This window comes from Styela clava, chromosome 5 (genome assembly GCF_964204865.1).
Source record: "Styela clava chromosome 5, kaStyClav1.hap1.2, whole genome shotgun sequence".
NCBI lineage: Eukaryota > Metazoa > Chordata > Ascidiacea > Stolidobranchia > Styelidae > Styela > Styela clava.
The window spans coordinates 12,142,945-12,169,121 of NC_135254.1; the positions used below are offsets into that span (position 1 = coordinate 12,142,945).

At 33.6% G+C, this 26,177-nt stretch overlaps 1 protein-coding gene across 3 annotated transcripts in view; it reads right to left on the minus strand.

The window, feature by feature from the left end:
- LOC120344167 (uncharacterized) overlaps positions 1-26,177 on the minus strand; it is a 63,934-nt gene continuing 37,757 nt past the window's right edge. The window contains exons 46-98 of one of the 3 annotated variants that reach the window (XM_039413266.2): positions 25,427-25,687; positions 24,962-25,203; positions 24,085-24,377; positions 23,815-24,000; positions 23,396-23,480; positions 22,923-23,070; positions 22,711-22,847; positions 22,375-22,553; positions 22,153-22,293; positions 21,288-21,486; positions 20,570-20,803; positions 20,269-20,488; positions 19,756-20,190; positions 19,448-19,680; positions 18,980-19,263; positions 18,532-18,717; positions 18,116-18,200; positions 17,625-17,772; positions 17,415-17,551; positions 17,079-17,257; positions 16,852-16,992; positions 16,000-16,198; positions 15,280-15,513; positions 14,978-15,197; positions 14,463-14,897; positions 14,155-14,387; positions 13,686-13,969; positions 13,242-13,427; positions 12,863-12,947; positions 12,369-12,516; positions 12,155-12,291; positions 11,820-11,998; positions 11,593-11,733; positions 10,731-10,929; positions 10,106-10,339; positions 9,804-10,023; positions 9,290-9,724; positions 8,982-9,214; positions 8,514-8,797; positions 8,070-8,255; positions 7,693-7,777; positions 7,201-7,348; positions 6,984-7,120; positions 6,622-6,791; positions 5,782-5,922; positions 5,116-5,302; positions 4,435-4,626; positions 3,314-4,207; positions 2,588-2,776; positions 1,696-1,821; positions 1,157-1,208; positions 793-945; positions 1-699 (exon numbers count right to left, since the gene is read on the minus strand). In XM_039413266.2, coding sequence (XP_039269200.2) covers positions 569-699; positions 793-945; positions 1,157-1,208; positions 1,696-1,821; positions 2,588-2,776; positions 3,314-4,207; positions 4,435-4,626; positions 5,116-5,302; positions 5,782-5,922; positions 6,622-6,791; positions 6,984-7,120; positions 7,201-7,348; positions 7,693-7,777; positions 8,070-8,255; positions 8,514-8,797; positions 8,982-9,214; positions 9,290-9,724; positions 9,804-10,023; positions 10,106-10,339; positions 10,731-10,929; positions 11,593-11,733; positions 11,820-11,998; positions 12,155-12,291; positions 12,369-12,516; positions 12,863-12,947; positions 13,242-13,427; positions 13,686-13,969; positions 14,155-14,387; positions 14,463-14,897; positions 14,978-15,197; positions 15,280-15,513; positions 16,000-16,198; positions 16,852-16,992; positions 17,079-17,257; positions 17,415-17,551; positions 17,625-17,772; positions 18,116-18,200; positions 18,532-18,717; positions 18,980-19,263; positions 19,448-19,680; positions 19,756-20,190; positions 20,269-20,488; positions 20,570-20,803; positions 21,288-21,486; positions 22,153-22,293; positions 22,375-22,553; positions 22,711-22,847; positions 22,923-23,070; positions 23,396-23,480; positions 23,815-24,000; positions 24,085-24,377; positions 24,962-25,203; positions 25,427-25,687 — 11,030 coding nt within the window. In that variant the 3' untranslated portion in view covers positions 1-568. The remainder of the gene's footprint in view (positions 700-792; positions 946-1,156; positions 1,209-1,695; positions 1,822-2,587; positions 2,777-3,313; positions 4,208-4,434; positions 4,627-5,115; positions 5,303-5,781; positions 5,923-6,621; positions 6,792-6,983; positions 7,121-7,200; positions 7,349-7,692; positions 7,778-8,069; positions 8,256-8,513; positions 8,798-8,981; positions 9,215-9,289; positions 9,725-9,803; positions 10,024-10,105; positions 10,340-10,730; positions 10,930-11,592; positions 11,734-11,819; positions 11,999-12,154; positions 12,292-12,368; positions 12,517-12,862; positions 12,948-13,241; positions 13,428-13,685; positions 13,970-14,154; positions 14,388-14,462; positions 14,898-14,977; positions 15,198-15,279; positions 15,514-15,999; positions 16,199-16,851; positions 16,993-17,078; positions 17,258-17,414; positions 17,552-17,624; positions 17,773-18,115; positions 18,201-18,531; positions 18,718-18,979; positions 19,264-19,447; positions 19,681-19,755; positions 20,191-20,268; positions 20,489-20,569; positions 20,804-21,287; positions 21,487-22,152; positions 22,294-22,374; positions 22,554-22,710; positions 22,848-22,922; positions 23,071-23,395; positions 23,481-23,814; positions 24,001-24,084; positions 24,378-24,961; positions 25,204-25,426; positions 25,688-26,177) is intronic. The other 2 variants (XM_078112474.1, XM_078112473.1) reach the window with 2 other exon arrangements.

Consider the following 26,177-nt stretch of genomic DNA (forward strand, 5'->3'; position numbering starts at 1 on the left):
TTTGCAGCTGCTGAATTTTATTACGTCATTTGTGACGTGTTTAAACAATTGCACTATATACCAAGAAATTAAAGCCCATTTCAATGTGGTACATACCCGGCCTAATAAAAACAATTACCGAAAATGTAGCAATATATCAAATAGTATTTTTGCTTGTGATGATTATAAGGTTGAATCAGACAATAAAAGTAAAAATATTTTCTTGCGATATCATTTCAGAATTACATATACAGTTGATGAAATCTATACAATAAAAATATTCAAAGCGGGATTTCGCAAATCTCATTTTTAATGTGCGTGTAGTTTATCCATACGCAAATAACCACCAAATCAGAATGACAAAATCAAGGAAACTATAGACTAGATTTATCAGTTACATAACTTTTATTGCATTATTTTAGAGTTTCTTCTTTAATATAATGTACATTACAGTAACGCGATCAGTTAATGGGTTAATACACAATGAAGCATATATACTAATCAATGGGAAATTCTACATCTACAAAGCACAAACTATACAAAGAATATGATCAGATAATACAGAGCAAACGTTTATCATCTTATAGTATTATGGGCTGATGTCACTTGTACATTTGCAAGATCCGGCTTTGTTGATTGCTTCCATTTTCTGAGAGCCATCTTCACAGTTCATTATCACCACCGATTCTTCGATAGTCGGCTCGCAACAAGCACACATAACTGTCATAACACACAAAAAAAGATTTGAAATAAGAACAAACCAAAATAAATCTATATCAGTAAATAAATTTATATTTCATTAGTCTATCTTACCATCAGATGTTCCCGTTTTGTAATTAACAGTAACAGTGTTAGGGCAAGCCCCCTCACAAACTCCGATATCTATAGCTTCAAGAGACCAACAGTTTAATCCGCTGATTGTTGCCGTCAAGTTTTGTTTTTTTTCAACACGTTTACACAGCGTACCTGGGAAATAATAAGTAATTGTCAAATCAGTATTTTGTAAAAAAAAAAGGCAGGAGATGGTTAGGTATAACATTTGTACTTTCATTGTTACTGAAATACAGTCGGCACCACGAATTAAAAGGTTTGCATGGCCAAATGATGCATTTTAATAATTGGCCTGTAGACAGCTAATGCAATGGTGATTCGTTTAACAATGATGATAAACACTTACATTCCTTACAGCATCCGTCATACTGATCTAATCCTCTGACAACTCCACCACGCTGGAAAACAAATGAAATATTGAAAGATAAATAACATATTCTTCTGCAACACATGTTTGTCACACGTAGGTCGGCTAAATAAATTTAATATTTATTACAAAGAACCATAGAAACGAGGCAAATATTGTTGAATGGATAGAAATCAATTGACTGCATAGTCATTTTGATATTGTTCAGGTCCAGATCTTGCACATATATATTTATTTATCGTTTTATTTCATTTTTTAAATTAGAGTCAAATGAATCTATTATTCCGTTTTATAACGAATTATCACCAATTAAAATAATACAATATATTTATGCAATTTAGACTCTAGGTATTAATATCGAACACAAAATGATAATATGGTGATTATATATAAATGGACATTGAGACTGCGTGTGTTTTCACAGTTTGCAGAGTGTGCTCATCGTACGGCAAGCGCAGTTATAAATATAGCGATGGCATTTTAAAAACTACAGCAGTTGCCTTGATATATGAACTTACTCCTTCGCAATCGGCGACATCCACTGGTTCGCAGTCAAATCTAGGACGATTAGTGATGGTGGGACATTGACCTTCTCCTTCAGTACATGTGTATACATTGCATTCATTTGTCCAAGTCTGATTTGTCTGAAAATAAAATTATAGCTTGGTTACGCTACCATGATGTGACAGTGATTAAGCAGTAGAGAGTACAGAGAAAGAACAGCAAACAAACAGATATACGCTAAGACAGCGGTTTTTCTAGTTGTGTACATTAGCATAAGAATGCAAACATTAAAATAATACAGTTTAGTTACTTGCATAAGGATTTGGACATACACAAATTAGGTTTTTTCCCACATGCTAAATTCCATCCGAATTGAAAGATTAAAATCATTCGAAAAAAAGGAATTTTAGAATTACACTGGGTGGCACATCAATTTTGGTACATTTTAGCAGTAGTAGCATATACAAGTTTGATCAAACGTTCTGAACAATGTATGGAAAGAGTGTGCAACTTTTGTTACAGAAGAAACAGATATAAGTAAACTTTAAATTTAAACAAATTTAGTGAAGAACACATTTTTATAACATCAGGTATTTTGCTAACTAGTTTTGCTAATACGACAGTGGCACTCAATTATTGGTATACCTTTTGCGACCCAAAAGTAATAGATTGGTCACACGCATCAGATTAACTGAACTAAATGCTCGTTTTGCGGACACACTATTCAAAATTGGCACTTCTATGCGGGCCACACAATTTTTACTCTTGGGCAAATTTGGCCCGCGGGCCGCAGTTTACACATCCCTGAAATATTAAAAGCGGGGTTGCGCTGGTCATGCCACCAACCGCTTTTCTTGCATGTGTAGGCTGCAAATGATTTTTTTTTTCAAACAAATCAGGCCTCACCTTTCTTATAACAGCATCGCTGGATCTACAGTTGACACATCTGCATTCATATTTTGGACAGCACGTTGTACCTCCTGGTACTTCATATCTTTCATACAATTCATCATCGCAAGTAAATCCGTAATTCGAGCATTTGGTAGAATCACATGTACAGGTGAAATTCAGGCAGCATGGATCTGAACTTTCCAACTGTCATATAGTAATTTGATACTTTATTTATCCATACTATACAAATAAAAAATAGACCACATCTTGGATATGCAACTCCATCCATTGTAGTGGTTTTGAAACGGTGGGGCGCCCCCTACAAGGAAAGCGTAGACAATTTTTGAGGGGGCGTGAAGCTAATTGAAAAGAAAAATATATGGTCGATTTTATCTTGTCCGCCTTGTTTAGGATATCTATATTTGTTTATTGTTTAGAGATTGCAGGGATTTGTTGTCAATTTTATTATATTACTTTCGACTAGCCGTTAATTCCAACCTTTTGTTTGCTAGTTATTTTGAGGTGGGGTGCAAAAACAAAAAAATTCTAAAAAGGTGGTGAGGCTTAAAAAGTTTGAAAATTGCTGATTTATTGTAAAGAGGGTAACTGAATCTATATTCGCAAGTATTGACTATGGCATATATCACAATACTTTTAACTATTGTGTCATATATCCACGAGTGATAAATTGCTTTGGCGGCAAGAAGTACAGAAAAGTGCAAACTTCGTGGTTTTACTCACCCTATGTTTGACGAAGCCATCTTGTTTACATTCAAAATTTTTTGACATTTCACATATATCTTCTAAATCAGTATCATTCCGACAAACACAGGTATAATCCTTACAGCAATCTCCAGTATTGGGCATCACACTTTTTTCTATTGCCATCTGGCTAGGTAAACAATTGGCTGAGGAAGGAGGGAGGCAATTGATGGAAGTATCATTGCATTCGCATGAAAATTCCTCACAGCAAAGATTATTTTCCATGAAGTTACCAGTGGCTATAGCATGTTGATAAGGGGTTTTGCACGTTTGTGATTGAAAGTTTTCTTTGGTTTGACATTTGGTTGATGGGTCATCTATACCTAATGTACATTTATCGTCTGATCTACTGCAAGATTCCTTGACAGCACATCCCGAATGAAGTGTTGTCGTCAACACCTGTCCAACTTTTATGGCAGATCCATTTTGTGCTGTACATGAGTCACATCTACATCTGTAGTCAAAGCAGCAATATTGAGTATCAATAGTTTTATTTTGTAACATCTCCGCAATAAAACCGGGGTCGCATGGGTATTCGCATTCTTTGCATTGACATTCATAATGAGGACAGCAGTCAATAAAGTCAATTAGAGTTGATTTTTTGCTAGATGGACACTCAATACCATCATAATTTTCGCATTCGCTTCTCAAAACGGTATCATTAACGATGCATTCACACTTATATTCAGGACAGCATTGATAAAGTGATGGGAGTTGTTTAGCCGTCTGCAATGGCCCGCAATATTTTGTTGGGCATGTAGATTTTTCTGTATATATTGTTTTTACAGTATGACAACCATCTGTGCCCTTTACCTCGGAACAAACTTTTGTAACCTTACAGAACTCATCAGTTGCATTCCAAGATGTTCCAACCTGAAAATTGTGCGAGTAAAAACAAGTGTTAATTTCTCGGAAAGTTGACTTTGTTAATACTATTATTACTAGCATTTGGTTATTCATTCGGCTTTGTTTAGCCTCATTCAACTTGAAACCATTTACAGTAATAATAGGCTGAAATGTAGATTTTTTTATTTCAGTTTTCAAGTAACATTAATTCAAGGATAAGTGATATCAAACAAAAACAATTTTTTTTCAAATACCTCCACCATTCCTGATGGCGTTTCACAGTGTGTACATATACATTCTCCACAACATTTGGTGTCTGGGTCTTTATATGACATTGCGTATCCTTCGGGACATGATTCCACACAAGATTCTTGATATGTCTTATTTTGTGAACATTCACATTTTTCTTCTGGACAACATTCCTCTGTATCAGTATATGTCTTTTTCTGCATTGAAGATTTACATCTATTATTTCCATGTATGTAACGTACTTGCCAAAAAAGTGATTTCATAACAAGCCATTTTTTATAGTGAACGTATTTTTGTTTTAAGCAAACTGAATACCAATCAGATTAGGAATTTTGATAGGAGTTGCAGATGGCAGCATCATCTATCTGACCAGTCAATTTAATTAACATGTATGAACAAAACCCCTGGACGTATTCAGGTTAATTTATATGTAGTTGGGCACCAGTGAAGAAGCTACCAAACTAAAGTTACGTAAATCAAACGTCCATATTTTTGATTATAATTTAAAACATAACCAGTTGAAAAAATCAAACAGAGAGCGATGTGTCAGTGTACAACATTGTTCGGATGTCAGGAATTTCATTGATCATGACACGATCAATTAAAAATTGTCTGCTTGAATATTTTTGTCCTTGATTGGCTCTGTACATAGTAATCATAACTCAACAATTAGAATTGGTTCTTACCACATCCTGATAGATGTTGCATTCCAAGTTGCTTTCGTTGCATGTTTTATTACACACACATTCATACACTGGACAGCAGTCACCGTCTTTCCAACTTTTAATTGTGGGAACTTTGAATTCTGGACATGTTAACACTGGCCCGCATTTCGTGGGGTCACAGCTACACTTGCAGTCACAAACATTTTCACTGTTGACAGAAGATAAATGTAAATTTTAATTGGCATAGAAGTGAAGAGAACTCGCTAATTCCATACCAATCATTTAGAATAGATATACTGCATATTTTGTTCAGATAACATATATTTAAAATAACTTTCAAATATTCAAAGGCATATGTTAGACAAAAATATAACATATATAGAAAGCACATAGGACTTAAAATGTGTCAAGCTAAAACCTAAGAGAAATATGAAAGTATCGAAGAAGAAATGAGTAAGCACGCATTTCATTTGTGAATAAACCTGACCTTCAGTTTTTTTTGCTTTTTTAGCGACCACCCTTGTATATTATGGTGTCATCAAAAATTAAATTGCTAATTTGCAGAGCGCTGCCCAATTCGAAAAAGTTTTTGATGAAATAATTGTTTGATTTTACTAGCTTTATATCACAGTGTGAACCATTTCTTATAGTGATTTCTGATATTTGTTTCCTATTTTGAGGTTATACCTTGTCTTTGCAACCCAGGTCTCCAATTCGCACTTCACACCAGAGCAATCACAAGTACAATTGAAGTCAGGGCAACAATTCGTGGATGTAACCTCTGCTGTTTTTACTCTAGTATAATTTGCTGGGCATTTGTAATTTTCGCTGAAAAAGTAACAAAAAAAGAGTAAGCACTTTAATCGAAAAATATTTAGCATGTATTTTGATGAACGTTTTATAAATTGGCATCCATAAGACTCTTTAGACAAGTGAAACATTGAATATCGCTATTTTATTTTCATCTTATATGTTTTTTTTTCGTGAAAATCTAACACGGCAATGGTTTTCTAAATTTTTAAGAAACCCCTTCAAAAACAACCTTCAAAGTAACAAGAGAGCAAAGCTCAAAAATATGAACACAATTTCCAATAACTACCCACAGTGAAATGTGTAGAGAACAACCTTGGCAAATGATAAAATAACAGATCTCATAGGATTCATGAGAAACTTGGGAACAAATAAAAACAATAGGCTTCTAGCGCCAATAACAATCGATCACTGAAACGTTTACAGTAGTTAAAGAGAAAGGCGATATTTGAACAGCCTCAACAACAACAAGAAAAAGTAATTTTCTAACAAAAACAACATAATTAGAAAATAATACATAGGTCTACTTCGTGTCTAATAATACGAGAGTGAAGACTGCTGAAAACATGATTATAATATAAACCATACCGACTTATAGGCCAGAGGAGTGAGTAAACCCAGACATGAATATTAAATGATTGTTAGTTACAGACAAAACTGTCATCAGTTGAAGCATTGAACAAATTTTGTTAACTAAAAACATATAATTTCTCATACTCTTTGTCGCATTTTATTGTTTCCTTATCTTTGCAATGACAAGCCATTTCAGGACAGCATCGATGTTGCAGAGTGGAACCGGATTGAACCAATTCCATGTGTGTTGGGTCGGAACAATGTGATGTGTTACTTTTCCATCCATCACATATGTTTTTAAGTTCTTCGAAGGGCTGAGAATTGTAAAAGACAGTTCAATCACAAATTAGTATAAAAAAGTTGAATTGAAGTTTGACATTAAACTTAATTCTAGATTTCAAACGAACTATTAAAACTTGTATTTGGAAAATTACTAAACTTGTTAAATCAAGAAAAATACGATTTTGAAACATTGTTGAAACAAAATGGTAACAATCCTCCCATACCTTGCATGCACAAGTTTCTGCATCACAGCATTTCCCAGGAATCAAAGTTGTTGTTTTATTCTCAAATTCTTCATTGCAATCTTTTGTAGGACATGGATCTCGATTAACTTTATATTCAGGACAAAGTTTACCTACAACTGTAAATAAACAACGTATATCAAATTATCAATTCTTATTCCATGAAAAGACAGTTTTTATAAAAATGTTCAAATTTTACCAGCAACGCAGGTGTAGTTTTCACAATGATCATTGCCTTGAACAGTAGTACCAATGTCAGATTCTCCGAGATCTTCATCAAAACATTTTGAACAAACACATTTTGATATGGGACAATCTTTGTTCTCGCAACTGTTGGTATCATTCCGCTGTATTAAGAAGTACAATAGACACCTTTTAGCAATCGAAAACAATTTTTGTATATCTCCACACGTTCAACGTTAATAGAAATAATTAGAATAATGTGGATAAAAATATTCCCAAGCATTGTTGCAATAAATTACCAGCACAAAGTACAAAATTATCTGAATTAAATTAAATGTACCAATAACCAAATATTATGGCCAGCAACGATCATGAAAATTTTGACTACTTAAAGAGGCAAAAATTGAATAAAAATATTTAAAGTTATTGAATAGCACAAAGTTTTTTAGAAGCAAATCAAACCATTTCTACTTCTAATTTAAACTGATTGATTATGATTTAAACCAACCTCATAGTTGGTTTGTACTTCTGCAGGATAAATGCAATTATCATTTCCAGGAGAGTAGGTATCGCTACAGGAATTGTTTTGACATCTAAATTAGAAGTTTTTTTTTAGAAAATATATGTAGCAACTTGAAATGAAAATGACTAGAAATATTTTGACTCAGAACAAGGACAACTCTGAAAACGCATCAAACATTTTTTTGAATTAGAACACACATTGCTTTGCATCAGCTAGATAATGTTGGGAATTGTTGATCCCTAGTACGTTGAATATATTAAGCAAAATCAAACATATAAATTTGACGATTATAAATACCAAATAATGTCTAAATTCAGAGATATTAAAATGAAAACAACCTATGGTTCCATTTTGAGACTTACGTGTAAGTTGGACAACAATAATCCATCCACTGACTTTGATCAATTGCTCCTCCTTCTGGGTCGATTGTTACCAGTGTTTGATAACAATCACAGGGTTGTTTAGATGGGCAAGATGGCTTTTGTTCAGATATTTGATAGCAACCATCTGTGAGTTTGATATCTCCAGTACAAGTATAAAAGGTACAACTGCAATAGAAAAAATTATGTAAATCTTTCGTATTCTAACACAAGAATAAGTTTACATATAGATTCTATATTTTTAGATAGACGTAAATATGAATTTTATGGGCATTCGCGCATAGTGAGATTCTAAAAGAACAAATTATTTGCATTCCACTTGTAGGAGATTAATCACAAAAAAAAACAATAAACGCATCACTTTGTTGTGACAAACGAAAATGAAAAAAGAAAAACCTAATGCCAGATGTAAACCATGTTACTCACCCATCTTCTGAGTAGACTCCCGGTGCTCCTATATCGAGAAGCTTGTCACCATATGCACAAGATGTACATTCACATACTTTGTGTTCGCAACACTGGTCAACGTTGGGACAATCTTTGAATGCATTGACCCTTGCGTCAGTTGAATTTGCAACCGGAAGAGAAGCCAATGAGTATCCATCTTGGCAACTATCTGGGATTTTCAGAATGTCAGGACATAAAGTGTTATTGCACTTCACTTCTTCTCCATTATGACAGCAAATCTCATTCTGTGGATATGTGTATACGTGCTGAAAAGAGAAATGATGATAAAACAGATGCAAATAATATTAGAATAAATACTTCAGTAAACTTGATTTAAAAGAGTCGTAAAAGGAAAAGCTAAAAATATTTTGTGTGAGAACAAAAAAAAGAAAGAAAACTACTAAAAGATGATAGAAAATCTATCTAAATACAAATAAAAATACTTATCTTTGAGGCGAAAATGCAATAGTCCGGTATCACAATTTCGGGTACTTCAGGGCACTCCACTTTTACACAAGATTGTATTGGACAACAATTTCCATTACAGGCAGCTGTTTCATTCATAGGTCGAGGTGCATTTATCAATTTTTCACAAGGTCCACAAGATTTTATGGGACATAGTTCAGGTTTACATTCACATGTTGTTGAAGTAACACACCCACAAAATGATTTGGAGATTTCTAAATTTTGGAAGGTATTGTAAATAAAGTATTGCATTGATATCAATGGGATTGAAAAGAAACTAAACAACGTACCTTTGTCTGTGCAGCCTAGCGTTGTTTGACAATTTGACTCTGATGCTGGGCAACTACATGAATTGTTGCATTGCTTTTCATAATTTTCACAGCAAGGTTTATCCACGTCACTTTCCCTTACTCCAACAGTTTCACATAGTGTAGTATTGTAAGTTATATCGCTTTCATTAATGTTATCCTCAGAACAAGGTGAGCATATACATTTATAGTCGGGACAACACTTGTCCGAGTGTGATTTTCCCCCTGTTTGATCTTTATCAAGCAAAACAGCTGTGTAATAATTTGGACAAGAAGCGCTTGATAGGCAAATCCGATTTTGAATTTCACTCAAGGGATCCGAGCATCTACATTCCCCGGGACATCGTTCTATTGTATCGTTTTTCGACAGAAATTCCAATGGAGAGTGGCAAGTCCAATTTTGCGAAGAGCAAGGTTCTATTCATGAAAAAAAGACCATTAAAAGGACACTCATACTTTTAGTTCAAAAAGTCATCAATATATTTGATATACTTACTGCAACTGAAATCAGGACAACATCCTTCTCTGGGCAATGTTTCAACAGCATAAGAGCTTTCGTTACACTTTTCATTTTCGTAGCTACTGGCGGAGGTGAAATCGCAAGATACATTTCTCACATCTGTTATTATTTTATGACAACCGTTTGTCAACAACACTTCTGAACATCTGTGGTTTTTCACTAAGCAATTTTCCTTCGTTTCCCATGTAGAACCAACCTAAAATTTACAAATGTTCATTTTAACGATTAGCCGATCAAAACAGAGAATGATGAATGTTTGTAAAAATATAGATACATACCAACTTAGTTTCATTTTTATCAGTAAAGCAGCTGGAGCATTTGCACTGTATATCACAGCACATTCCTTGTGTTTGCGATGTCATTACTTTTTCCACATATGGTGTGTAACCGTCCTCGCATTTGTCTGGTTTTGTGGCATTGCACAATTCATGTAATAATGTAGAGTTAGAGTTACATCTGCATCTTTTTTCTTTTGCGCAGCAATCAACTCCGAGATTCTCGTACCAATCATACTGAAGATTGAGAAAAAATTAAAGCGTTGAAGGCTTTGTGTAAAAATGAATCAAATGAACCAGCAATACTAAACATAACTTGTACCGAAATATTTCTAACTTCAACTCATCTAGAAATCAAAAGTTGCTATCATGCTATAGATTATAGTGCAATATAAAATTTCTAAATCATGAAACTTGTATAGGTATTATTGCTATTATTGGCCTATGTATATAATGCATCAAGACTGAAACATGTGAAATTCATCTCAATTTATATATGGTATGAATACTGACTACCAATGGAAATAAAATTACATTCATAACTTATTGATAGAAAACTAGTTCTATCACCAATAATCAATATTTATTTCTCTTATACAGTAAATATATATATATTCATTCATTTCACCTCAATTTGATATTCATTACAATCTGCCGATGGAAGAGCTGGGCAGCTTTCTTTGACACAAACACATTCATACTCTTTACAGCAACCATCGTCTTTCGTTCCATTTTCAATACGTTCTTCATAAATTCCACAACTCTTAATATTTTCGGTACATTTTTCTGGTTCACATTTGCATTGGCAGTCGCATTGATCAGTTAAACTAAAATATTTGTTAAGTTTTAAAAATGCAACTGAATACAAATGATTTCTGCAAATCGAAGATTTCAAAATGTTTCGTGCACGCTATGTCGTTAATGTGGTAATTATTCAATGTTAGACCGCGATATTTCTTGAATGTGTAGTACAGGGTTGTCCAAGGTTGTAGGCGTCGGGGCCACAATTTTAATTTTGTGTTGTTCACGGGCCACATTAGTCTCAAGACATTTGATTATTATTTATCATGAATCAATATTTTTATATCAACACTTATGTTGCTTGTTGAAAGCTCTGACATCTAATGTTTCGTCACCCAATCTGTTCCTTTTATTAGATTTTAGACAATTTACAACGGAGAACATGCTTTCATAAATGAAGTGCTCTCGAACATCGACTGTCCACCGACTGTCTCAGCTTTATAAGTCACAAGTAAAATCAAGGACGTTAGTGATGTGATAATGTGAGAAGATTTTTTCGGTGATATTTTTGACGAAGCAATACAAAATCTATTTTTTTTATTTTCACCAATTGTTACCTATATCAGCTAATGTGACGCGAATCACGGATAACGATACAGCAGGACACATGTGGCCCACAGACTTAGGTTTGGACCAACCTTGTGTAGCATTTTCATTTTATGATATTTTCAAATAGCAGTTTGACTTACGCCTCAGCTACCCAGCTGTCGTATTTACATGTTACATTTGAACAGTCGCAGGTACATTCATAATCTGGGCAGCAATTTGACTCTGTGATGGCTGTCTTGAGACTTCTCCTCTGATAAGGAGATTCGCATAGATAATCAGTCCTACAAATAAATAAATAAATATTATAGATAAGTGATATTGAAGTAAGTTTTACTACCATAGAATAAGAATAATTTCATTTTTTTACCATTTTGGACATTCGTCTTTCAACATCTCATCGCTTTTGCATACACACTTCTTTTCAGGACAGCATCGGTGTGTTTGAAACTTGTCCTGTTCGTCCTCTAATACCATGTAATCCGGATTTTGACATGAACTTGTATTTATTTTCCAATTGCTACAAACGTCTTCTAACTTTTCATATGGCTGAGAAATATTTAAATATAGCTCAGTATTTATCGCTATCCCATTTGACAAATAATGCCCAACTATTATCAAACGTTCACAATTATTATTGAAATCAAAATGTTGCTGTACGTTTTTATTGCTTAACATTTTTTAATTCTATTTTTTCACAGTTACCTTGCACTGACAGGTCTCTTTGTCACAACATTCCCCAGGAATTGGAGTTGTTGTTTTATTCTCAAATTCCTCATTGCAATCTTTTTTAGGACATGGAACTCGATTAACTTTATATTTTGGACAAAGTTCACCATCAACTGTAAAGAATACATATATCAAATTATCAAATCCTTGTTCAGCAAACACATTTGTTATATAAATGTTCAAACCTTACCAGCAACGCAGGTGTAGTTTTCACAATGATCATTGCCTTGAACAGTAATACCAATGTCAGATTCTCCAAGGATTTCATCAAAACATTTTGAACAAACACATTTTGATATGGGACAATTTTTGTTCTCGCAACTGTTGGTATCATTCCTCTGTAATAAGAAGTAAAATAGAAATGTATTACAACTCGAAAACAATTTTCATATATATCTTCACACGTTGAACGAAAATAGAAATAATTAGAATAAGGTGGATAAAAATATTCACAAGCATTGTTGCAATAAATTACCAGCACAAAGTACAAAATTATCTGAATTAAATTAAATGTACCAATAACCAAATATTGTGGCCTGCAACGATCATGAAAATTTTGACTACTTAATGAGGCAAAAACTAAATACAAATATTTAAAAGTATTGAATAGCACAAAGATTTTTAGAAGCAAATCAAACCATTTCTACTTCTAATTTAAACTGATTGATTATGATTTAAACCAACCTCATAAGTGGTTTGTACTTCTGCAGGATAAATGCAATTATCATTTCCAGGAGAGTAGGTATCGCTACAGGAATTGTTTTGACATCTAAATTGAAAGTTTTTTTTTAGAAAATATATGTATCAACTTGAAATGGAAATGACTAGAAATATTTTGACTCAGAACAAGGACAACTCTGAAAACGCATCAAAATTTTTTTTGAATTAGAACACACATTGCTTTGCATCAGCTAGGTCATGTTGGTAGAATTAGTGATCCCTACTACGTTGAATATATTCAGCAAAATCAAACATATAAATTTAACGATTATAAATACCAAATAATGTCTAAACTCAGAAATATTAAAATTAAAACAACCTATGGTTCCATTTTGAGACTTACGTGTGAGTTGGACAACAATAATCCATCCACTGACTTTTATCAATTGCTCCTCCTTCTGGATCGGTTGTTACCAGTGTTTGATAACAATCACAGGGTTGTATAGATGGGCAAGATGGCTTTTGTTCAGATATTTCATAGCAACCATCTGTGAGTTTGATATCTCCAGTACAAGTATAAAAGGTACAACTGCAATAGAAAAAATTATGTAAATATTTCGAATTCTAACACAAGAATAAGTTTACATATGGATTCTATTTTTTTGTTGGAACTAAATATGAATTTTAGGGGCATTCGCGCATAGTGATATTCCGAAAGAATAAATCATTTGCATTCCACTTGTAGGAGATTGATCACAAAAAAAAATAAATAAACGCATCACTTTGTTGTGACAAATGAATATGAAAAAAGATAAACCTAATGTTAGATGTAAACCATGTAACTCACCCATCTTCTGAGTAGACTCCCGGTGCTCCTATATCGAGAATCTTGTCACCATATGCACAAGATGTACATTCACATACTTTGTGTTCGCAACACTGGTCAACGTTGGGACAATCTTTGAATGCATTCACACTTGCGTCAGTTGAATTTGCAACTGGAAGTGAAGCCAATGAATATCCATCTTGGCAACTATCTGGGATTTTCAGAATGTCAGGACATAAAGTGTTATTGCACTTCACTTCTTCTCCATTATGACAGCAAATCTCATTCTGTGGATAGGTGTATACGTGCTAAAAAAAGAAATGATGATAAAACAGATGCAAATAATATTAAAATAAATACTTCAGTAAACTTTATTAAAATAAGTCGTAAAAGGAAAAGCTAAAAATTATTTGAGTGAGAACAAAAAATAAGAAAGAAAACTACTGAAAGATGACAGAAAATCCATCTAAATACAAATAAAAATACTTATCTTTGAGGCGAAAGTGCAATAGTCCGGTATCACAACTTCAGGTACTTCAGGGCACTCCACTTTTTTACAAGATTGTACTGGACAACAATTTCCATTACAGGCAGCTGTTTCATCCATAGGTCGAGATGCATTTATCAATTTTTCACAAGGTCCACAAGATTTTATGGGACATAGTTCAGGTTTACATTCACATGTTGTTGAAGTAACACACCCACAAAATGATTTGGAGATATCTAAATTTTGGAAAGCATTGTAAATAAAGTATTACATTGATATCAATGGGATTGAAAAGAAACTAAACAACGTACCTTTGTCAGTGCAGCCTAGCGTTGTTTGACAATTTGACTCTGATGCTGGGCAACTACATGAATTGTTGCATTGCTTTTCATAATTTTTACAGCAAGGTTTATCTACGTCACTTTCCCTTACTCCAACAGTTTCACATAGTGTAGTATTGTAAGTTATATCGTTTTCATTGATGTTATCCTCAGAACAAGGTGAGCATATGCATTTATAGTCGGGACAACACGTGTCCGAGTGTGATTTTCCTCCTGTTTGATCTTTATCAAGCAAAACAGCTGTGTAATAATTTGGACAAGAAGCGCTTGATAGGCAAATCCGATTTTGAATTTCGCTCAAGGGATCCGAGCATCTACATTCCCCGGGACATCGTTCTATTGTATCGTTTTTAGACAGAAATTCCAATGGAGAGTGGCAAGTCCAGTTTTGCGAAGAGCAAGGTTCTATTCATGAAAAGAAAAGACCATTAGAGAACACTCATACTTTTAGTTCAAAAATTCATCAACCTATTTGATATACTTACTGCAACTGAAATCAGGACAACATCCTTCACTGGGCAATGTTTCAACAGCATAAGAGCTTTCGCTACACTTTTCATTTTCGTAGCTACTGGCGGAGGTGAAATCACAAGATACATTTCTCACATCTGTTATTATTTTATGACAACCGTTTGTCAACAACACTTCTGAACATCTGTGGTTTTTCACTAAGCAATTTTCCTTCGTTTCCCATGTAGAACCAACCTAAAATTTACAAATGTTCATTTTATCGATTAGTCGATCAAAACAGAGAATGATGAATGTTTGTAAAAATATAAGTACATACCAACTTAGTTTCATTTTTATCAGTAAAGCAGCTGGAGCATTTGCACTGTATATCACAGCACATTCCTTGTGTTTGCGATGTCATTACTTTTTCCACATATGGTGTGTAACCGTCCTCGCATTTGTCTGGTTTTGTGGCATTGCACAATTCATGTAATAATGTAGAGTTAGAGTTACATCTGCATCTTTTTTCTTTTGCGCAACAATCAACTCCGAGATTCTCGTACCAATCATACTGAAGATTGAGAAAAAGTTAGAGCGGTGAAGGCTTTGGAGACAGGTATAGGAAATAATGAGTAATTTTTTTTTTTTGAACAATGTTTAAATGTATCATCCATTTTCCATCAAATCAAATTTCATGTTTTGTGTAAAAATGAACCAAATGAACCAGCAATACTAAACATAACTTGTTTCGAAATATTTCTAACTTCAACTTATCTAGAAATCAAAAGTTGCTATCTTGCTATGAATTATAGCGCAGTATAAAATTTCTAAATCATGAAATTTGTATAGGTAGTATTGCTATTATTGGCCTATGAATATAATGCATCAAGACTGAAACATGTGTAATTCATCACAATTTATATATTAGGTATGAATACTGACTACCAATGGAAATAAAATTACATTCATAACTTATTGATAGAAAACTAGTCCAATCACCAATAATCAATATTTATTTCTCTTATACAGTAAATAAGAATATATTCATTCATTTCACCTCAATTTGATATTGATTACAATCTGCCGATGGAAGAGCTGGGCAGCTTTCTTGGTCACAAACACATTTATACTCTTTACAGCAACCATCGTCTTTCGTTCCATTTTCAATACGTTTTTCATAAATTCCACAACTCTTAATATTTTCGGTACATTTTTCTGGTTTACATTTGCATTGGCAGTCGCATTGATCAGTTGAACTAAAATATTTGTTAAATTTCAAAAATGCAACTGAATACAAATGATTTCTGCAAATCGAAGATTTCAGAATGTTTCGTGCACGCTATGTCGTTAATGTGGTAATTATTCAATGTCAGAACGCGATATTTCTTGAATGTGTAGTACAAGGTGTTCCAAGGTTGTAGGCGTCGGGGGCCACAATATTAATTTTGTGTTGTTCGCGGGCCACATTAGTCTCAAGACATTTGATTATTATTTATCATGAATCAATATTTTTATATCAACAATTCTGTTGCTTGATGAAAGCTCTGACATCCTATGTTTCGTAACCCAATCTGTTACTTTTATTAGATTTCAGACTCTTTACAACGGAGAACATGCATTCATAAATGAAGTGCTCTCGAACATCGACTGTCCCAGCTTTATCAGTCACAAGTAAAATCAACGACGTTAGAGATGTGATAATGTGAGAAGATTTTTTCGGTGACATTCCTGACGAAGCAATACAAAATACTATTTTTTGATTATCACCAATTGTTACCTATATCAGCTAATGTGACGCGAGCCACGGATAACGATACAGCAGGACACATGTGGCCCACAGACTTAGGTTTGGACCACCCTGGCGTAGCATTTTCATTTTATGATATTTTTAAATAGCAATTTGACTTACGCCTCAGCTACCCAGCTGTCGTATTTACATGTTACATTTGAACAGTCGCAGGTACATTCATAATCTGGGCAGCAATTTGACTCTGTGATGGCTGTCTTGAGACTTCTCCTCTGATAAGGAGATTCGCATAGATAATCAGTCCTGCAAATAAATGAATAAATATTATAGATAAGTGATATTGAAGTAAGTTTTACTGCCATAGAATAAGAATAATTCCAGTTTTTCACCATTTTGGACATTCGTCTTTCAACATCTCATCGCTTTTGCATACACACTTCTTTTCAGGACAGCATCGGTGCGTTTGAAACTTGTCCTGTTCGTCCTCTAATACCATGTAATCCGGATTTTGACATGAACTTGTATTTATTTTCCAATTGCTACAAACGTCTTCTAACTTTTCATATGGCTGAGAAATATTTAAATATAGCTCAGTATTTATCGCTATCCCATTTGACAAACAATGCCCAACTATTATCAAACGTTCACATTTATTAATGAAATCGAAATGTTGCTGTACGTTTTTATTACTTAAAATTTTTTAGTTCTTTCTCTTTCACAGTTACCTTGCACTGACAGGTTTCTTTGTCACAACATTCCCCAGGAATTGGAGTTGTTGTTTTATTCTCAAATTCCTCATTGCAATCTTTTTTAGGACATGGATCTCGATTAACTTTATATTTTGGACAAAGTTCACCATCAACTGTAAAGAATATATATCAAATTATCAAATCCTTGTTCATAAAGAAAGTTGTTATAAGTTTTTTAAATCTTACCAGCAACGCAGGTGTAGTTTTCACAATGATCATTGCCTTGAACAGTAGTACCAATGTCAGATTCTCCAAGGATTTCATCAAAACATTTTGAACAAACACATTTTGATATGGGACAATCTTTGTTCTCGCAACTGTTGGTATCATTCCTCTGTATTAAGAAGTATAATAGACAAGTATTACAACTCGAAAACAATTTTTGTATATCTCCACACGTTCAACGAAAATAGAAATAATTAGAATAAGGTGGATAAAAATATTCACAAGCATCGTTGCAATAAATTATCAGCACAAAGTTCAAAATTATCTGAAATAAAATTAAATGTGCCAATAACTGAATATTATGGCCAGCAACGATCATGAAAATATTGAGTGCTTAATGGGAAAAAAAATTAAATGAAAAGATTTAAAACTATTACCAAAAATATTTTTTATGAAAACATCAAACCATTTCTACTTCTAATTTAAGCGGATGGATTATGAGTTAAACCAACCTCATAAGTGGTTTGTACTTCTGCGGGATAACTGCAATCATCATTTCCAGGAGAGTAGTCATCGCTACAGGAATTGTTTTGACATCTGAATTATTAAAAGTTTTTTATTAGAAAAAATATATATATATCCACTTGAAAATAGAATAGCCAGCAATAGTTTGACCAGTGATAAATACTTGGCTTACTTTGAATAATTTTCATCATTTAAATACATACAACTGTAAAATTGCAGCGAAATATTATTGACCTCTAACAAAAATTATTATGCATTTGAAATAGTCTGTTGAAACATGAGAATCCTCACGTAGTTGGATATATCATGCGAAATTAAGAAAAAAAATTTGACAATGATAAATACAAAATATATAATTGCTAAACTCATGGATATTAAAAATTAATACAATAGTGTGACTTACGTATGAGTTGGACAACAATATTCCATCCACTGACTTTTATCAATTGCTCCTCCTTCTGGATCGGTTGTTACCAGTGTTTGATAACAATCACAGGGTTGTTTAGATGGGCAAGATGGCTTTTGTTCAGATATTTCATAGCAACCATCTGTGAGTTTGATATCTCCAGTACAAGTATAAAAGGTACAACTGCAAAAGAAAAAATTATGTAAATATTTCGAATTCTAACACAAGAATAAGTTTACATATGGATTCTATTTTTTAGTTAGAACTGAATATGAATTTTAGGGGCATTCGCGCATAGTGATATTCCAAAAGAATAAATCATTTGCATTCCACTTGTAGGAGATTAATCACAACAAAAAAAAACAATAAACGCATCACTTTGTTGTGACAAATGAAAATGAAAAAAAAGAAAAACTTAGTGTTAGATGTAAACCATGTTACTCACCCATCTTCTGAATATACTCCTGGTGCTCCTATATCGAGAAGCTTGTCACCATATGCACAAGATGTACATTCACATACTTTGTGTTCGCAACACTGGTCAACGTTGGGACAATCTTTGAATGCATTGATCCTTGCGTCAGTTGAATTTGCAACCGGAAGAGAAGCCAATGAGTATCCATCTTGGCAACTATCTGGGTTTTTCAAAATGTCAGGACATAAAGTGTTATTGCACTTCACTTCTTCTCCATTATGACAGCAAATCTCATTCTGTGGATATGTGTATACGTGCTAAAAATAGAAATGATGATAAAACAGATGCAAATATTAATAAAATAAATACTTCAGTAAACTTGATTAAAAAAAGTCGTAAAAGGAAAAGCTAAAAATAATTTGAGTGAGAACAAAAAAAAGAAAGAAAACTACTAAAAGATGATAGAAAATCTATCTGAATACAAATAAAAATACTTATCTTTGAGGCGAAAGTGCAATAGTCCGGTATCACAATTTCAGGTACTTCAGGGCACTCCACTTTTACACAAGATTGTATTGGACAACAATTTCCATTGCAGGCAGCTGTTTCATCCATAGGTCGAGATGCATTTACCAATTTTTCACATGGTCCACAAGATTTTATGGGACATAGTTCAGGTTTACATTCACATGTTGTTGAAGTAACACACCCACAAAATGATATGGAGATTTCTAAATTTTGGAAGGTATTGTAAATACAGTATTACATTGATATCAATGGGATTGAAAAGAAACTAAACAACGTACCTTTGTCAGTGCAGCCTAGCGTTGTTTGACAATTTGACTCTGATGCTGGGCAACTACATGAATTGTTGCATTGCTTTTCATAATTTTTACAGCAAGGTTTATCCACGTCACTTTCCCTTACTCCAACAGTTTCACATAGTGTGGTATTGTAAGTAATATCGTTTTCATTGATGTTATCCTCAGAACAAGGTGAGCATATGCATTTATAGTCGGGACAACACTTCTCCGAGTGTGATTTTCCTCCTGTTTGATCTTTATCAAGCAAAACAGCTGTGTAATAATTTGGACAAGAAGCGCTTGATAGGCAAATCCGATTTTGAATTTCGCTCAAGGGATCCGAGCATCTACATTCCCCGGGACATCGTTCTATTGTATCGTTTTTAGACAGAAATTCCAATGGAGAGTGGCAAGTCCAATTTTGCGAAGAGCAAGGTCCTATTCATGAAAAGAAAAGACCATTAGGACACTCATACTTTTAGTTCAAAAATTCATCAACATATTTGATATACTTACTGCAACTGAAATCAGGACAACATCCTTCTCTGGGCAATGTTTCAACAGCATAAGAGCTTTCGTTACACTTTTCATTTTCGTAGCTACTGGCGGAGGTGAAATCACAAGATACATTTCTCACATCTGTTATTATTTTATGACAACCGTTTGTCAACAACACTTCTGAACATCTGTGGTTTTTCACTAAGCAATTTTCCTTCGTTTCCCATGTAGAACCAACCTAAAATTTACAAGTGTTCATTTCATCGATTAGCCGATCAAAACAAAGAAGATGAATGTTTGTAAAAATATAAGTACATACCAACTTAGTTTCGTTTTTATCAGTAAAGCAGCTGGAGCATTTGCACTGTATATCACAACACATTCCTTGTGTTTGCGATGTCATCACTTTTTCCACATATGGTGTGTAACCGTCCTCGCATTTGTCTGGCTTTGTGGCATTGCACAATTCATGTAATAATGTAGAGTTAGAGTTACATCTGCATCTTTTTTCTTTTGCGCAACAATCAACTCCGAGATTCTCGTACCAATCATACTGAAGATTGGGAAAAAGTTAAAGCGATGAAGGCTTTGGAGACAAGTATAAGAAATATTGAGTAATTTTTTTTTTTTGAACAATGTTTAAATATATTATCTATTTTCCATGAAATCAAATTTCATCTTTTGTGTAAATATGAACCAAATGAACCAGCAATACTAAACACAACTTGTTCCGAAATATTTTTAACTTCAACTTATCTAGAAATGAAAAGTTGCTATCTTGCAATGAATTATAGTGCAGTATAAAATTTCTAAATCATGAAACTTGTATAGGTAGTATTGCTATTATTGGCCTATGTGTTTAATGCATAAAGACTGAAACATGTGAAATTCATCACAATTTATATATGGTATGAATACTGACTACCAATGGAAATAAAATTACATTCATAGCTTATTGATAGAAAACTAGTTCTATCACCAATAATCAATATTTATTTCTCTTATACAGTAAATATGAATATATTCATTCATTTCACCTCAATTTGATATTGATTACAATCTGCCGATGGAAGAGCTGGGCAGCTTTCTTTGACACAAACACATTCATACTCTTTACAGCAACCATCGTCTTTCGTTCCATTTTCAATACGTTTTTCATAAATTCCACAACTCTTAATATTTTCGGTACATTTTTCTGGTTTACATTTGCATTGGCAGTCGCATTGATCAGTTGAACTAAAATATTTGTTAAGTTTCAAAACATGCAACTGAATACAAATGATTTCTGCAAATCTGAAGATTTCAAAATGTTTCGTGCACGCTATGTCGTTAATGTGGTAATTATTTAATGTTAGACTGCGATATTTCTTGAATGTGTAGTACAGGGTGGTCCAAGGTTGTAGGCGTCGGGGGCCACAATATTGATTTTTTGTTGTTCGCGGGCCGCATTAGTCTCAAGACATTTGATTATTATTAATCATGAATCAATATTTTTATATCAACAATCGTGTTGCTTGTTGAAAGCTCTGACATCCTATATTTCGTCACCCAATCTGTTACTTTTATTAGATTTCAGACTCTTTACAACGGAGAACATGCATTGATGAATGAAGTGCTCTCGAACATCAACTGTCCACCGACTATCTCAGCTTTACCAGTCACAAGTAAAATCAAGGACGTTGGTGATGTGATAATGTGAGAAGATTTTTTCGGTGACATTCTTGACAAAGCAATACAAAATACTATTTTTTGATTATCACCAATTGTTACCTATATCAGCAAATGTGACGCGAGCAACGGACAACGATAAAGCAGGCCACATGTGGCCCACAGACCTAGGTTTGGACTACCTTGGTGTAGCATTTTCATTTTATTATATTTTCAAATAGCAGTTTGACTTACGCCTCAGCTACCCAGCTGTCGTATTTACATGTTACATTTGAACAGTCGCATGTACATTCATAATCTGGGCAGCAATTTGACTCTGTGATGGCTGTCTTGAGACTTCTCTTCTGATAAGGAGATTCGCATGAATAATCAGTCCTACAAATAAATAAATAATATAGATGAATGATATTGAAGTAAGTTTCACTACCATAGAATAAGAATAATTCCAGTTTTTACCATTTTGGACAATCGTCTTTCAACATCTCATCGCTTTTGCATACACACTTCTTTTCAGGACAGCATCGGTGCGTTTGAAACTTGTCCTGTTCGTCCTCTAATACCATGTAATCCGGATCTTGACATGAACTCGTATTTATTTTCCAATTGCTACAAACGTCTTCTAACTTTTCATATGGCTGAGAAATATTTAAATATAGCTCAGTATTTATCGCTATCCCATTTGACAAATAATGCCCAACTATTATCAAACGTTCACAATTATTAATGAAATCGAAATGTTGCTGTACGTCTTTATTACATAAAATTTTTTAATTCTTTCTTTTTCACAGTTACCTTGCACTGACAGGTTTCTTTGTTACAACATTCCCCAGGAATTGGAGTTGTTGTTTTATTCTCAAATTCCTCATTGCAATCTTTATTAGGACATGGAACTCGATTAACTTTATATTTTGGACAAAGTTCACCATCAACTGTAAAGAAGAAATATCGAATTATCAATTCCTTGTTCAGCAAACACATTTGTTATAAAAATGTTCAAATTTTACCAGCAACGCAGGTGTAGTTTTCACAATGATCATTGCCTTGAACAGTAGTACCAATGTCAGATTCTCCAAGATCTTCATCAAAACATTTTGAACAAACACATTTTGATACGGGACAATCTTCGTTCTCGCAATTATTCGTATCATCTGTCTGTATTAGAAATAACAATATTTGGCGTCATCACTCAAATATTTTATATTTTATCTATTTTGTGCATAGATTTAGTAAAAGTAATATTGCATTCAAAATAGTTTGATTCAATAATTCACAAGAATATTCGCTCCGAATAACCAACATAAATTATTTGATTTTAATGAAAGCATCAATTAACAATTTAATATGTAACAAGTATCATGAAAATATTGGCAGCTATTTGAAGCAAAAAATTGTTTTAAATAAAAAATTGAAGAAGCCACACACTTTTACAAACACATTTGTTTATCGATATTTTGAATTGATTATGATTTAAACCCACCTCATAAGTGGTTTGTACTTCTGCAGGATAACTGCAATCATCATTTCCAGGAGAGTAGTTATCGCTACAGGAATTGTTTTCACATCTGATTTAAAATACAATTTGTTCATTTTCAATATAATAATTGCCTCATATAAAAGTAGGAGTACCGTATGTAGCCATGTTGTCGTAGAAACTCTTCTCATTAACTAAGTTTCTAAATTGAACAATGTGAACTGCATAAATTTTCCCTCACATAAAATTTATTCTGTTTATGGTGTAGTTAAAGAAAACGTTTTGAAATTTGTTGTGAATAATATATTCGCAAAATTTGCACCAGTATAATTTCTTTGTGCCTGAACCATTTTCCACTTGCTGAAACTTTTCCTGACCGAATAGAAGAAAGGTTCCCTATAATATTAAAATATTATAGAACCTACGTGTAAGATGGTACGCAATATTCTCCCCACTGACTCTTATCTATTGGTCGTCCCTCACGTGGAGATATTGTGCTCATAGTTTGATAACATTTGCATTTGGGAAATGATGGAGAATCCGGTGTCTGTGTAGTATACTTGTAACATCCATTTTCTAGCTTAGTGTTGGTACATGTATATAATTCGCATCTGAAAAAAATATATATTTTTGTTAGCAATGTAACACTGTTTATGCGAGACATTGGTGTAAAATTGCAAACCTAATGCATTTACCCGTCGAACGAATATTTTTCATCTCCAATGGCCAAGCGGCTTCCATCGGACAACATGCATGAATCGCAAACGCAAATTCTGTGCGGACAGCATTCGTCAACTTTAGGGCAGTTGGCGTAATCGCGAATGGTCGAAATTGATGAATTAATCGCTGAAAGGGTCACTAATTTATATCCAGCTTGGCAACTTTCTTCTGCAAATTCATCACTGCACTTATCTGATAAACACTCAACACCGTATGCAGTACCACAACATTCTTCCAAATCTGTCTCAGAAAATCCCGTAGTAATTCTCTGAAAATTGCAAAAATAAATTCAAATAATAGCTTTGAAAATAAAATTCATTCAATTTTATTAAGTTGTACCGTTCATGTTTAATTCAAAATATTTTCATTCAGTTCTTCAATATTACTATTTTATCATCATTTATATATTAATCTAATTTTCCAAATTCATTCTCCTCTATAATTCAGTGGGTCCCACACTTTTTAAGTCACGCCCCTTTTAAGAATTTGTCAAGTCTCGAGCCCCACCTTAATAATAACTAGCTTACAAAAATCTACAAATAACAGATAGTGAGGCGAAAGTATGTTTTATTTAAAAACACGTTGAAAATATGCGAATATAACGTAAATATCTGAAAATAAGGCGGACAAGACCAAATCAAACAAATATTTTAATTTATAATTTGCTTCGCGCCCCCTCTAAAAATTGTTCACGCCAACCTTGTGGTGCGCACCCAACCGTTCCAGAACCACTGTACTGTATTTTGAATATATAATTAAGAAGCTATAGCATCAAACGCTCATGGCCATTTATTTATATTTTGTCAAAATATTTGTTTTTCCCAATTTTCAAATAGCAATGCAACAACTCACCTGTATAAAAGGACAAGAATCCGTTGGATAATCGGGCATCGTATTCTGTATAGGATCACACGGAATCTTGCTACAAATTTGTTCATCGCAACAAGACCCATTGCAATATTGATCCGGATCGATTTCAGGTTTTTGCATTGTTTCAGTAAAACATTTCGGACAAGGATCGAAGTTTTGAGGACACTTTGTTTCATCACACACACAATCGTATCTTTCAGTACATCCGCATAGTCCAGATATCACTGCGAAAGATTTATATAACATTAATTTGAATGGTTCAAAAATAAATCCGCCATTCTTTATTGAAATCCATTAATCACTAATTAACCTATTATAGTGTTGTTGATCGCAAATCAATAAATTACAAACAAATAAATCAATAATGAGCAAATCAACAAATTACGGATATTCTGTATTTGCTTTACAGAATATTCACTCTAATCTTGTTCTTTTGGCGACACTTACTTTTTCCAGTGCAACCGAAAGTTTGATCGCAAGAATTTTCTACTTGATCACACTGAGGATCATCCGGGCATCTGCACTCATTTCGAAAGCATCCAGGTGTTCCACCATCAGTCGATATTAAAACTTTAGGTAAAACACAAGGCGGGTCGTTCACTGATGTACACACACATTTTTTCTTTGCGCAACAGTCGTCGGGATTCTCCCCCTCTTCTAAAACAAGTGTTTCGTAGGAGTTGCATACTGGATCTTGGCAATCACAACCTAGAGGCAAAAATTAAGTTATATGATGTCAGTAAAGTATAAAATAAAAGTCTTTATTTTCATCACAATTTCCCATTGAATAGCTCATTAATTAATTATATCAGATTTGAATTTTGATAACTTCCCGAATTGTTATGATATAAATGGTAAAAATAAAGGGGTTGCAGTACACTGGTGGTTGAAAGCGTTTGACTCACAATTTTGACATTGCAGGTCGAATATCGTGACCTTAAATACAGCGCCCACAACCCTATTCTAAATATGTCAAATTAGGTGGGTAATGGCAAATCATGGAGTTTCCGATCGTTCCAACACATTTACTAGAATTCATAACGAATGCATATTGGTTACTGTGAATTTTGTATAGTTAATTAATCACTTTATCTTGATAGTGCGTTTGAATGAAACCTACGATTTTATATATTTTTGTTACTCGTACTTTGTATGAACTTGTGTTAAGGATGTATTCCATTATCTACTATTCGGAGCA